This window comes from Patiria miniata, unplaced genomic scaffold (genome assembly GCF_015706575.1).
Source record: "Patiria miniata isolate m_02_andy unplaced genomic scaffold, ASM1570657v1 HiC_scaffold_22, whole genome shotgun sequence".
Lineage (NCBI taxonomy): Eukaryota > Metazoa > Echinodermata > Asteroidea > Valvatida > Asterinidae > Patiria > Patiria miniata.
Window position 1 is genome coordinate 10,975,781 of NW_024037061.1, and position 13,151 is coordinate 10,988,931.

General features: G+C 43.0%; 1 protein-coding gene across 4 annotated transcripts in view; it reads right to left on the reverse strand.

Annotated features, from left to right (window-relative positions):
• The window catches only part of LOC119729921 (neurofibromin-like), a 71,179-nt gene that overhangs the window by 48,985 nt on the left and 9,043 nt on the right, over positions 1 to 13,151 (reverse strand). For all 4 annotated transcript variants that reach the window (XM_038202703.1, XM_038202702.1, XM_038202701.1 and 1 more), the window contains exons 8-17: positions 12,611 to 12,720; positions 9,824 to 10,066; positions 8,234 to 8,437; positions 7,873 to 8,001; positions 6,917 to 7,051; positions 6,341 to 6,537; positions 6,011 to 6,194; positions 4,755 to 4,941; positions 2,800 to 2,873; positions 902 to 1,057 (exon numbers count right to left, since the gene is read on the reverse strand). In XM_038202703.1, the coding sequence (XP_038058631.1) occupies positions 902 to 1,057; positions 2,800 to 2,873; positions 4,755 to 4,941; positions 6,011 to 6,194; positions 6,341 to 6,537; positions 6,917 to 7,051; positions 7,873 to 8,001; positions 8,234 to 8,437; positions 9,824 to 10,066; positions 12,611 to 12,720 (1,619 nt within the window). The remainder of the gene's footprint in view (positions 1 to 901; positions 1,058 to 2,799; positions 2,874 to 4,754; positions 4,942 to 6,010; positions 6,195 to 6,340; positions 6,538 to 6,916; positions 7,052 to 7,872; positions 8,002 to 8,233; positions 8,438 to 9,823; positions 10,067 to 12,610; positions 12,721 to 13,151) is intronic.

Consider the following 13,151-nt stretch of genomic DNA (forward strand, 5'->3'; position numbering starts at 1 on the left):
ATTCTTTTCTGGATTTTGAAGTAATCAACGAAAGAAGGCCTTTCCAAAGGTGCGTCTTCGGACGCACCGTTGGAAATTTCCGTCAGTAGTTAATTTTTTTATACGGCGAAGCGCGCGCAAGCATTGACACGAAGCAGACGCGCGTGCACCCTCTATAAGTCGTCGGATCAGTGCACAACATCGCATAGCTGCAGGCCCAATTCAAAACGTGATTCGGCAACTTTTGATTTGAAATCGAGATCCTAGAATGTTGTTTTTCTCAAAAAAAACAGCGGAAGCTGAGCTGAAACTTCATCAGGTTAGTTGTTAATCACCCTTCTTCAGATTTTGAGAATGTTTGTTGCTTCAAACAAACAAAGTGCACAAATTACAAATGATGGACTATACCTTTAAAGTTATAGTCCATCATTTGTAATTTGTGCATTTTGTTCGTTTGAAGCAACGAAAGTGCTCAAAATCTAAAGAAGGGTGCTGAACAACTAACCTGATGAAGTTTCAGCTCAGCTTCAGCTGTATATTCTGAGAAAAACAGCATTCTAGGATCTCAATTTCAAATCAAAAGTCGCTGAGCCGATTGCAGCTACGCGATGTCGCGCACTGATCTGACGAATTATAGCAACCGGGGGTGCGTGTGCATCATGCCAATGCTTGCGCGCGCTTCCCCGAATAACAAAACGAACTACTAATTTAAATTTTCCTACGGTGCTTCTTAAGACGCACCGTTGGAAAGGCCTTCTTTCGTTGATCACTTCAAAATGACAGCTTGCCAGAAAGAATAATTTCACAGGGAGTTTAGTCCCCTTACTATCTTTCAACCAAGTATGTTTTTCAACAATAATTATGCCAGCTACTTTTGGGATGGCTGCAAATGATGGACTATAGCTTTAAGAATGTAACTCACCTCCAGTTCGTGCTCCTGTGTGGGAATCGTGTGGTGTGATATACGCCTGCGGATGCTGCCCCGCCCTTCCAGCGTCTGGCTATCCTCCCCCCGTCCTTTATTACTGAGCAGCTGCTTTGTGATGGTTTCCCAGCGGGTGTAGGTCTCTCTCCAGGACTGGCAACAAATGATCAATATACAAATACTGGATGCTAATGAGTGCCATCTGGCAATGGTAACAAAAATTTCATGACGTGGTAGATGGAATTCCATCTGTCACCAAATGAAATTATTCTTTCCATTGCACGAATGTAAATCATTCATTATTTATTTTATACAACGTCTGAATAAATCCTCGTCATCGGATTGGTACATTGAATGTACAGCATCAGAGTAATTGGAGCTGTGTGACCATGCAATGGAAGCTCTATTTACTGTGGTGCAGCTGGGCCGTGCGTTAGGCCAAAAAAAAAATAAGTCGGTCTCCGGTCAGCGTGCGCATCGATTTTAATCATGCGCGTCAATCTTTTTTTTTCCCAAAATGTTCCGCGGTAGCTCCAACAGCCGCACCTCCTCAATTTTTTTTACCAAAGAGCACCAAGGAATGGGAAATTGCACCAAGGCAAATGATCGAGAGCACCAAGGCAAATTATGGAGGACACCAGTGTACATGTGGACACCAAAAAAGCAAAATAGTACCCCACCTTGTCTGTACAATCCAAGCTTGAAGAAAAAAAAAAAAAGGAAAAAAAAAAAAAAAAGCCGCGTCCCCGCGTCAATTCCGGAACTTTGGTCTGACCAGAGACCGAATATTTTTTTTTTTTTGGCCTTAGGACGAATAATTCGATTACACGTTATCAATAACCCACCAATCAGATGACGTAGATTTATTCAAGCATTGCATAATAAGAAATGGTGAAAGCTAGACCTGTCTACCCCTAATACTTATTGGAACAAGGAAGACATATATATGTAATAATGTATGCGGCAGTTTCATTTTCAAAACTGAAGTATTTCCACTTTTGGCATTTTATCCGCAAATTTTCCCCTGTGGTCGGCCAACAATTATTCAGTTATTTCATTAATCAATCATGTCCGTTATTGGTTAGTCTGCAGTTCAATTAATTACAAACCAATTTTTTTGAAAATGAGGGCTTCTTTTAAGATGCCACAGGGAACAAAACACACAAATTCTTGAGACCAAATAACACGAAAATTCATTTACGAAACACTTTCACGAGGAAGTTTTATTTATAAGCATACCTGTGAAGGCTGAAATTTGGACTGCATGCAATATGGACTCATTGGTGGTATTGCACAGGCCTACGCGAAGATAGATAGGACAGTGACAGGTCACATGTGAGGCTCTGAGTCCACACAAGGTAAAAGAGAGCAGATTTCATAGGACTCCAAATTTCATATGAAGCCGGCACTGCCAGCTGGAAACAAAACGGTTTTGTAACCCCTCTCTTTAATATTTTGAGAAAATAAGAGTACCTACAAAATATATCAGCAATTCAAATCGTTGTGTCAGCGCAACAACGTCGTATCTCCATTCTGCAACAAAGTCGTCACTCGCGCATATACGCTCTGTGCAACAACGTCATATCTCGACGTTCATTGACTTTGCGTGTACATCCGGGTTATTTTTAGTGCAACAAGGTCGTATCTCCTAAAATGGCATAAACGAAAAACGCGAGATTCAGAACGTCAAAAGGTTGTATCTCGCTTAAAATAACCCGGATGTACACGCAAAGTCAATGGACGTCCAGATAAGACGTTGTTTCACGGAGTGTATACTAGTGAAATGCGACTTTGTTGCAGAATGGAGATACGACGTTGTTGCACTGACACGACAAAATATTTATCCCAGAAAAAAAAGGGAGATTTGAATGTCTGAATACATTTTATTTTCATACCTGTATGTTTCCTTCAGTCACATATTCAATTCTCCTGAGGAGAGCAAAAATCCTCTTCTGCAGTGCGGCCCTCTCTGCAAACCACAAAATAGAACAAAAATCCTCCTTCAAAACTAAATTGCATTAAATACCTACCAAGCGGTAAGAAAATGTATTCACTCCGGACGAACCTTTGCTAGCAAGACAGAACCATGAGGTTCGAAGGATTTTGTAGGATTGAGAAGGGTGGAGCCCAGCCACTTTAACTTGTACTTGAAAATTCAAGTACTTGAAGTTCAAGTACAAATAATGTGTCTGGTTCCTGCTAAGTGAAGGATTTTGTAGGATTTTGTAGGATTTAAGAGTGTTCTTGATAATATTTGAAGAGTTGAAATAAGGGAATCATTGGAAATAGACCTTTTGCTTGGCAGCCACTGTGGAGGTAGTGCTTTTGCTCCACAGGGACTGAATGACAATTTTTGCAATAATACTTCCAAGATGGCTGCCTGCAGGCAAAGGTTCTACCCAATCCTTTTGTATTTTTCTGCAAGTCTACAATTGTGAAAACGTTGACAAAGTTGAGGTGATTTGTAAAAACCCTTTACACGGTGAATGTTAAGATTTTGATAAAATGGCTGCTAAATCTGCTTTTTCTACTTTTATTAAACTATATAAAAAAATCTTTATCAACTGATAAAATTTGTTGTGGTGGTTGTTGAAAAAAAAGTCAAAGCGGCCAAGGACAACCGCTTATCTTGACTTTATTGGTACCGTAATTTTCGGAATATAAGCCGCGCGGCGTATAAGCCGCAGCACGCAAAAATCTGCAAATTAAGATTTGAAGTCGGCGTATAAGCCGCACCGGCGTATAAGCCGCACCGACGGCAGTGGTTTCAATTTTGTAAGGCCTCCAAATTCTAGCCAAAATGCTCCGAACCAGTTCCATTTACACTACAGAAGCTATAAAAAGGGCCACAAAAGTTGTATCAAATCATTTACAATCGATACTCTCACAAACAAATGTGGAAAATGTGGCCGGCCTAGGACAACATTTTCCTGCAGCACGTGAGAGAGTATGCAACCCACCGTGATTTTCCCCCATTGCGTGTGTTGTCTGACTGGAGCGCTACGTACAAATCTTGCTTTGTGGCAACAGATGCTGATTTGTTTTGTCCTAAAAATATACAGGTCCGTTTTTATCTCAAAACTTATCAAATTTTTGTGATTACTAACGAGCAGTATTCAAGTTTCGATCATAACTTTCTTCGAAAATAGTCAAAACGATGCTGCCATTTTCATGGACGAACCCATTAATTTTGTAAAGGGTGATATAGTCCCTGTTTTGAGGTTTACATCGTTTCTTGAATACATTTCAAGTACAAAAACTATATTGTGAAGTTGAACAACTGATTATCAACTAAAGAAATGTTTCAGACACCATAAAAGTATGAGTCGCCTTTTTTCTTTTTTTAAACAGCGGAAATGTTGGTAATTATTGTTTCTAAGATAGTACACCCCTATGTTACCTCAAATGGTGTGGTCCGCTGGGGAAAGCATGCTGCATGCAGCAGCACTAGAATCACGTACGGCTTGTTGCAAGCGTCAATATCGAAGACAGCTTTCACCGTACTTTTTACCGCTCGGCACCTTTACGTGGCACGTGGTTTCGGTTCGTTAATGACTTTCTTAATTGATAATTCATTTCAGCAACATATCTCTTCTTATACCAGTACATTAAATACACATGTGAATTTCATTTTTATTCTTCAAGGCTCGGCGTATAAGCCGCCCTGTGTATAAGCCGCAGTAAACATTTTCATGGGCAAAATCAACATATAAGCCGCGGCTTATATTCCGAAAATTACGGTAGTTAATTACTTGAAAGGATTTTTTATATATAGGGCCTGCTTAGTCTGGCACCCTAACAACTGGAATTGTTGACTCCACTCATAAACAACTGGATCCTTTGACATTACCTTGGGGTCCTATTCCCACGGCAGTGGCCAGATCTGAGTAGACGTTGTGATTGGGCAACACCTGGGTGAGGGTGAAATCGTCGGCGCCGCAGCATATCTCAGCTTCCTCACAGAGCTGACCAAAGCAGGAGAGAGCAGTCAGAACTGCTTCCTGGTCACAACTCCACAGATTCATGAAGAATACACACTACAAAATAAAAACAAACAAACAATCAGAGAGGAAATAATAACTGGTGCCATTTTGAGTCCACAGGAACATTTCGTATGAGATAAATGATGCGTAACTCAGCAAAATTTTGGTGAGTATTTTGGTTATATAGTTGAAAAAAATTCAAAAAACAAAATGAGGGTGATATTTTTTTTTTTTTTCAGATTCGTTAATTAAGAGTCGTTAATATTTGGAAGGCCAAAAACAAAAATATAGTTCTGCTTCTGATTCCCTACCTATCCTATTCTGACAGCCCCTACCCTATTTTTTTATGGGAAAAATGAGAAAAAAAAGCACCCCAAACCATCAATTACTATCGTTTACCCCGACTACACGCAGACGCCTCCATATGATCATACACAAAAAAGTTCCCCACCTACCCACCTTATTTTCGAATGCCATGTAATCAGAAGCAGAACTATTTTTTTGGTCTAATCTTTGATATGCTTGCTACACATTTATAAAAACAGTATAACAAATCGTGGAATAAGAGGGATTTTTAGGTAAAAAACAATTGGCATATTTTAATGACTTACAGACCTCAAAACTTTAAAGGCATTTTTCTAGGTAGTTTACTTTTTTGACATGACAATAAATGCAAACTTTAAACAGCCATAACTTATGAAAGGAATGTCTGATTGAAGTGCAACAAACAGTATTGTAGGGAGAATTTAATTCTCTTTCCTAATACCCACAAACCCTCATTTCAACCTCTGCCCAGTTCTGTCTCATTTTGCCAGAACACCTCACATATCAGCTTTCCTCGGTATAGTGGAATCGGGCGACCAGAAATAGAAGCTTTTACTGCGATGGTGTAACACTCAAGCACATGCTGCATGTGTTCTTAAAGACAAGGCGCGCTTATTTTGGTATTCCTACTAGTTTAAGGAGCCCGGAGTGTTTGCGCCATACCTGAGAGCGACTCGCGCAAGCCTTGCGCCACCACAGAAAATGGCTGCCACCATATTCAATACCTCAGGAATCTTATATCAACTATCCACCCTCAAACCGTGTTTTACTTGTATACTTGAATGCGTCTCCAACATACCTCTAGTTTATCCTGAGCTTCTCTGGTGCGTGGAATGTTACAGTCGACCGTGGCATGGTCTTTGTACTTGTTCAGGAAGCAGTTTCTCAGCGACAGGACCTCACTCAGCCATTTGAGGACCTCGGTGCCATTCAGTATCTGACAGGAGACAAGCTTCTGGGAGACGGAGAACAGCATCTGAGAGCTGCAAGAGATCAATAAGACAGCTAAGGTCAAATCTAAACCTCTGAAGATTTTTTAAAGTTTATTTTCACCATTCTACCAGCCAAAGTCCTGACAAAGTGTGTGCCTGTTTATAGAATTAAGAGAAGAAGTTTTTGTGTTCCTTGCCTTATATCCCAGAACGTCGCGATCGGAGCCTCCCTGTTCCACAGCTCGACGTTCTCGGGTTGGTGCAGGGTCAACAGCGCCCTCATAGCCTCGTGCGCAATGTTGGGGATGGTACTGCACATGTACATCAAGGTGATCAGACCTCGGATCAGGTTGCTCGTGCTGCTCTGAATCTCATGGCCGGCCCCGTCAGGATTCTGCGATTCAGAACGATGACGACATGTGAAAATAGATCGTTCAGGATTTGCCAATAAGCTCCGCCCACTTTTGGTTTGGCTACATTTCTCACAATGCCTGGGACTAAAATGTTAACTGAGCTACTGGGGTCACATTACCAAAAGTCATGATCTAATTGGTCAATACGCACTGTTTGATTGACAGGAAGGAGTGATCATTATAAACACCACAACATGAAAAAAAGTTGAAACTGGAAATACAGATTAAGGGTAAGGGTGGAGATCAGGATAAAATTGGATGTAGAATTGAGTGGTTAAGCCCAGGGATGAGATTAGGAATAATATTAGGAATTGAAGTACAGCAAAAATTGCCTGTGGTAAATCGTCTGGCCGAACTTACATGCAGCATGAGTTTCGGGTCTCCATGGACTAATCGTACCAGCCACAGCAGCAACGTGTTGGGCACCTCCTCGCTGGATTTCTCCTTGAACTTTCTGACTGGTTTCTTGTAGACATTTTTCAGTGTCGTCAAACTCTGTAGAGATAAAAAAAATTCAGAATATTACAAAGTGTGTATGGCTGGATGTAAAATTTAGTTCATGAACTGTAACATGTACACTTGTGTCCATAACCTTAGCTAAATGTCTGTTTATACCCAACCTTGTTTCCATGGATACGATCTTGCTGCGCCATGTTGGTTCCCATCATGCCTTGCGCGATCTGAACCCCTGGAATTGTGTAATTAAATGTCCCACTATTTGGGAGATTTAATTGTAAATTAACGAGCAACTCAGTACTTCAAATTTTCAAAGTTTTCTGTTTGTTGAATCAATCCTTTCAAACATAAGACTTCCTCATCGCCTTATTTAGCAAGGACTTATGTGAAATGTACCTCTGTCGTTCCTTTACAACACAAGATACAGGTTTTTTTGGCTAAAAAACTAGGCATTCAGAATCCATATCATACAGGCATCGCGCAGTTTTGAAAATAATGTTCGTACGTGACGGATGTGACTTAAAGGAGATAACGCAAGAGCGCATATACCAGGCATGCAACCGGGAAATCACACAAAAAAAGAGGAAATTCAAATCTTTGCAAGACTTTATACAGTGTTTTTCTATTTTCAATGGCACACATGGCAAGTAAAAAAAGAGGAAATCAGCTGATCCGAGGAAAAGTTGCATGCCTGATATACATGTAGGGCATGCACGCGCAGTACGCTCCGAATAGCCAGTCAGCGCCGTTTACGTATTCCTCAAGGGCAGGGATTAGTGAAGGAAAGCGCACGCGCCCATGGAGTCCAGGCTGCGTCGTTATAGCGCCCTCATTGATTACCCTTTGTCACTTCATCTTACCTGACTGCTTCTGATGGTCGTCTGGCAATGGCTGGTGACCTTGGAGTGAGTTTCACTGAAGAGAATCCGTAGCGGCCCCGGCATTGTGTCATACACCACACTGATCTTGGGCCACCATTTCATGTTGGACTGCAATCAGTAAAAACAATGATTTACAAGAGAGTTTGAAATAAATCTATGACGGCAGAAGATACAACGTCTTGCAATTTTACAGCAAAACCTGCAGCATTCCAAAACATTCTTATTTTTTTCACTTCTGACATTTTCCAACACAATTTGTCAACAACAAAAAAAGATGTGCTCAGTTAAATTCAAATGGAAGATTTTATCCCCCTTAGTGAAACCTATTTATTTGACTTACCTTTGTGACGATGGTGTGCAACGCACGTACTAGCACCAAGTGGAAATGTGGAGGGGCGTTGACCGACAGACAGGCGTTGAAGTGTTCACACTTGTCAGGGCGGAGTCTGAAGCAGGCCACAGCACACTCCACCATCAGCTCAATGTCCGCCGAGAAGTTACCTGCGCCCCGGGAGAAAGGCTTGTTGGGGTTGAAGAGAAGCATCTGGAGACGAAAAAAAAACAATTTGGAACACACAAATTGAGTAGATGGTAATTCGCATTTCCATTTGCACTACTTTAACACTATTAGCCCTAACCGCCCTGAATCCTCCAAAATCCTTTTTGCAAATTGGAGGAATTTGCAGGATTGAGGTTACATGGCAAAAGTGGGTTGCTGATTTCGGAGTACGCACTGTGTCAAGGTCTTGGGCCGGACCTTATGTTGTTTATGCTCAGCCGTGCATAAATTTAGTCCTTGATTATACTTGACATCCTCCGCACTGCTCCAGGATGTCACTGCCTCTGCCTCAGCCTATTGACAGTCATAGCCGGAGGATTTTGCAGGATTCAGGCAGTGGTCACCCCTCCATGGACCATATTCAAGAAATAGCGGAGGAATTTGCAGGATTGAGGCTATATGCTATTTTTCCATGAGGCCAATTGGAGGATTTTGCAGGACTGAGGCTACATCCTAGTAAAAAAGGCCTAAGGAGTTAGGGTTAGCAAACTAATACTTTGCATTCCCCTCACACTCCTAAACCCTTCAAAATCCACCAGGAGGTTTTGGGGGATTTTGAAGGAAGGTAGCGTCTATCAAATCTATTTTGAAGATGAGTCCTTTTACTCCATAAGCCTAACCCCATAGGATGATCTACTAGGAACCTTCCTCATCCTTGCAAATTCCAACACCATATGGTAAACTCAACACCCAAACTGTTGGACTCTGATTATGGTGATATTCCTGACCCCATGTAAAGCATAATCAGTTTACTAGTGCAGTAGTCATCCTGACAGATTCCAACAAACCCTGGTGTTGGAGTTTGACTGGATGGGGATTGTTAGGGTTAGTATATCAAAATAGTGGAATAGCAGGACTCAGATTTAAGTACAAAGGCAGTGTTGGTTGACCACTTAGAATTTGTAGGAATATATATGAAGCCTTTCTGTCAAAATTTAATCAAAATCCCATGAACCAAGAGTCAGATTTTTCATATGGAAACAAAATTGTACTCCCATGCTATTTTTCACATGAACGTTGTTTTCAAAATTAGACGGTGCATTGTGCCTAGTAAACGTAACAGGCTTTAAAATATATTAGTCCATGCATGTAAACTACTAGTTAAACATCAAGTCAAAAATGTATTAGTCACTTTGAAGTTAAATCACAAGAGACAAGGGATGAACAATGAAAAAGGAATAAAGCGTCCGAGTTCATTTGAAAAGTTTGTTGTTCAATGACAATGTTACATCTCTGAAACCTGCCAATGTGTCAAACCCAATACTCAAAAAACCTGAATTTGTCCACGCTAAGGCAAACATATTCCTAACGATTTTAAAAAAAATGGAAAAAAAAGGAGGGGAGGGGGGAAAGGAAGAAACTCAGCATTACCTTGAGATCGAGCATGAGCTTGTTGACCAGCTTGCAGAGTACCGACTTCTGCGGGTTGCTGATGTAGGACGCTGCCTTGCACAGCTTGACGCTGGAGACGACCGCGCACTCCGTCAGTTGCTTGTTGCTGCCGGGTGAGCACAGCGACTTCTGCAGGTTGTCCAGGAACTGTTTCTTCTGCAGGAGTCGCGGGGAGGGGTTGGGGTGGTAGCTGGTGGTGTTGACGATGTCATTCATCAGCGCCTGGAGAAAGGGACACATTGTCAAATCAAGTCACAAAATTTCATTGAAAATTGGGCCTGCAGCAATAACTTGGTTTTCATGTCACTGTTCCGTTACCTTTTTTCCAGCTCAATCAATCCAAAACAACTTTGTGAAAAATGAAGGCTTCCTATGTTAGAGTTCCAACCCATTAACCCATACTTGTTCTACATTGTGTTACATTGTGTTCATTCAATGAAGAATTAATAAAACCATAGAGTACTCGGGTGGTTTTGGGTGCTACAGGGAGTAATAGGCAGGGCGGTTCAGGTGCTTCAGTGAGTAATAGGCAGGGTGGTTCAGGTGCTTCAGTGAGTAATAGGCAGGGAGTTTCGGGTGCTACAGGGAGTAATAGGCAGGGAGTTTCGGGTGCTACAGGGAGTAATAGGCAGGGCGGTTCAGGTGCTTCAGTGAGTAATAGGCAGGGTGGTTCAGGTGCTACAGTGAGTAATAGGCAGGGTGGTTCAGGTGCTTCAGTGAGTAATAGGCAGGGAGTTTCGGGTGCTACAGGGAGTAATAGGCAGGGAGTTTCGGGTGCTACAGGGAGTAATAGGCAGGGCGGTTCAGGTGCTTCAGTGAGTAATAGGCAGGGAGTTTCGGGTGCTACAGGGAGTAATAGGCAGGGCGGTTCAGGTGCTTCAGTGAGTAATAGGCAGGGAGTTTCGGGTGCTACAGGGAGTAATAGGCAGGGCGGTTCAGGTGCTACAGGGAGTAATAGGCATGGTGGTTTCGGGCGCTACAGTGAGTAATAGGCAGGGCGGTTCAGGTGCTACAGTGAGTAATAGGCAGGGAGTTTTGGGTGCTACAGGGAGTAATAGGCAGGGCGGTTCAGGTGCTACAGGGAGTAATAGGCATGGTGGTTTCGGGCGCTACAGTGAGTAATAGGCAGGGCGGTTCAGGTGCTACAGGGAGTAATAGGCATGGTGGTTTCAGGTGCTACAGGGAGTAATAGGCAGGGCGGTTCAGGTGCTACAGTGAGTAATAGGCAGGGAGTTTCGGGTGCTACAGGGAGTAATAGGCAGGGCGGTTCAGGTGCTACAGGGAGTAATAGGCATGGTGGTTTCGGGCGCTACAGTGAGTAATAGGCAGGGCCGTTCAGGTGCTACAGTGAGTAATAGGCAGGGAGTTTCGGGTGCTACAGGGAGTAATAGGCAGGGCGGTTCAGGTGCTACAGGGAGTAATAGGCAGGGTGGTTTCGGGTGCTACAGTGAGTAATAGGCAGGGAGTTTCGGGTGCTACAGGGAGTAATAGGCAGGGCGGTTCAGGTGCTACAGGGAGTAATAGGCATGGTGGTTTCGGGCGCTACAGTGAGTAATAGGCAGGGCGGTTCAGGTGCTACAGGGAGTAATAGGCAGGGAGTTGCGGGTGCTACAGGGAGTAATAGGCAGGGCGGTTCAGGTGCTACAGTGAGTAATAGGCAGGGAGTTTCGGGTGCTACAGGGAGTAATAGGCAGGGCAGTTCAGGTGCTACAGGGAGTAATAGGCATGGTGGTTTCGGGCGCTACAGTGAGTAATAGGCAGGGCGGTTCAGGTGCTACAGGGAGTAATAGGCATGGTGGTTTCGGGTGCTACAGGGAGTAATAGGCAGGGCAGTTCAGGTGCTACAGTGAGTAATAGGCAGGGAGTTTCGGGTGCTACAGGGAGTAATAGGCAGGGCGGTTCAGGTGCTACAGGGAGTAATAGGCATGGTGGTTTCGGTCGCTACAGTGAGTAATAGGCAGGGCGGTTCAGGTGCTACAGTGAGTAATAGGCAGGGAGTTTCAGGTGCTACAGGGAGTAATAGGCAGGGCGGTTCAGGTGCTACAGGGAGTAATAGGCATGGTGGTTTCGGGCGCTACAGTGAGTAATAGGCAGGGTGGTTCAGGCACTCAGTGACTGAAGGTGTTCATAAAGATGGAATCTGCGTCAGGGTGATGTGAATTCAATATTAGGTTTTGCTCTTCACCCAAACGGACTCTGTCTATGTACAATGCACTGCGACAGAGTCAAGGAAATAGACCTTTATCTTGCTGCCACCATTTCAGTCATGTTCCCTGTATCCAATAACAGTACTAAATGATAATGTTTTTGTGCAAAAAGGAACCAGACTATTTTTTCTTCCTGGCTCGCTTTTGTTACGTTGATTTGGATGGGGAAAAATTGAGATGGCCGCAACATGCTAATGGTGGAGGGGTGACCACTGCCGGAATCCACTAAAATCCTGCGGCGGTGACTGTCAATATGTTGAGGCTTGGCCAGTGACATCCTGGAGCAGTACAGAGGATGTCAAGCCTAATCCAGGCCTATATTTATGCATGGCTAAGCAAAAACAACACAAGGTCCGGCCCAAGACCTTGACAAAGTGCATCCTACGAAATTAGTAGCGCACCTTTGCCATGTTACCTCAATCCTCCAAATTCCTCCACTTTGGCAAAGAGGATTTTGAAGGATTCAGGGCGGTTAGGGTTATTCACAAGTAGTAATGATAACACTGCAGGGTTGCATATGTGTTTTGGTATCATAGACAGATCTGGAGTCTTGACTCACCGGGCAGAGGATGAGCAGCATGACCTGCAGGAGCCAGACTGAGCTCTTCCTCTTCGCTGACTGCATCTCTGGTTGGCTCTCTGCCATGTCAAACAACTTCTCGCAGCAGTCTGAGGACGGGTGAGAAATAACGGACAAAATCATTTGTGTGCTTTGCCTGAGACAGTGTTGCCATCCAGTACATTCTCAAATGCAAGTACAGGGTGAGTCAAAAAAAGCGGAACCCAAACCCCAAAAATGTATTTCATATTTAAAAAAATATGTAGCACCAAAGATAATAATGACTGGAAAGCCAATTTCATAAGGTACTTTTAGATGAAAAAAATGACTGAAATTGGTCAATCCGTTTAAAACAGAATGACCCTAATACCTGTCTCATCCAAAACAATGCGATTTCAAGAATCGTCATCGCAATTGTCTTCAAACATCACCAGCGATACAATCTCAGTTTAAACGTTAAAATTTTTCAGCAGAATCCCTTTGAAGGCCTGTCCTTTAAAAAAGCAGAGTTTATAAATCATATTGTTTGCCTAACCAGGGT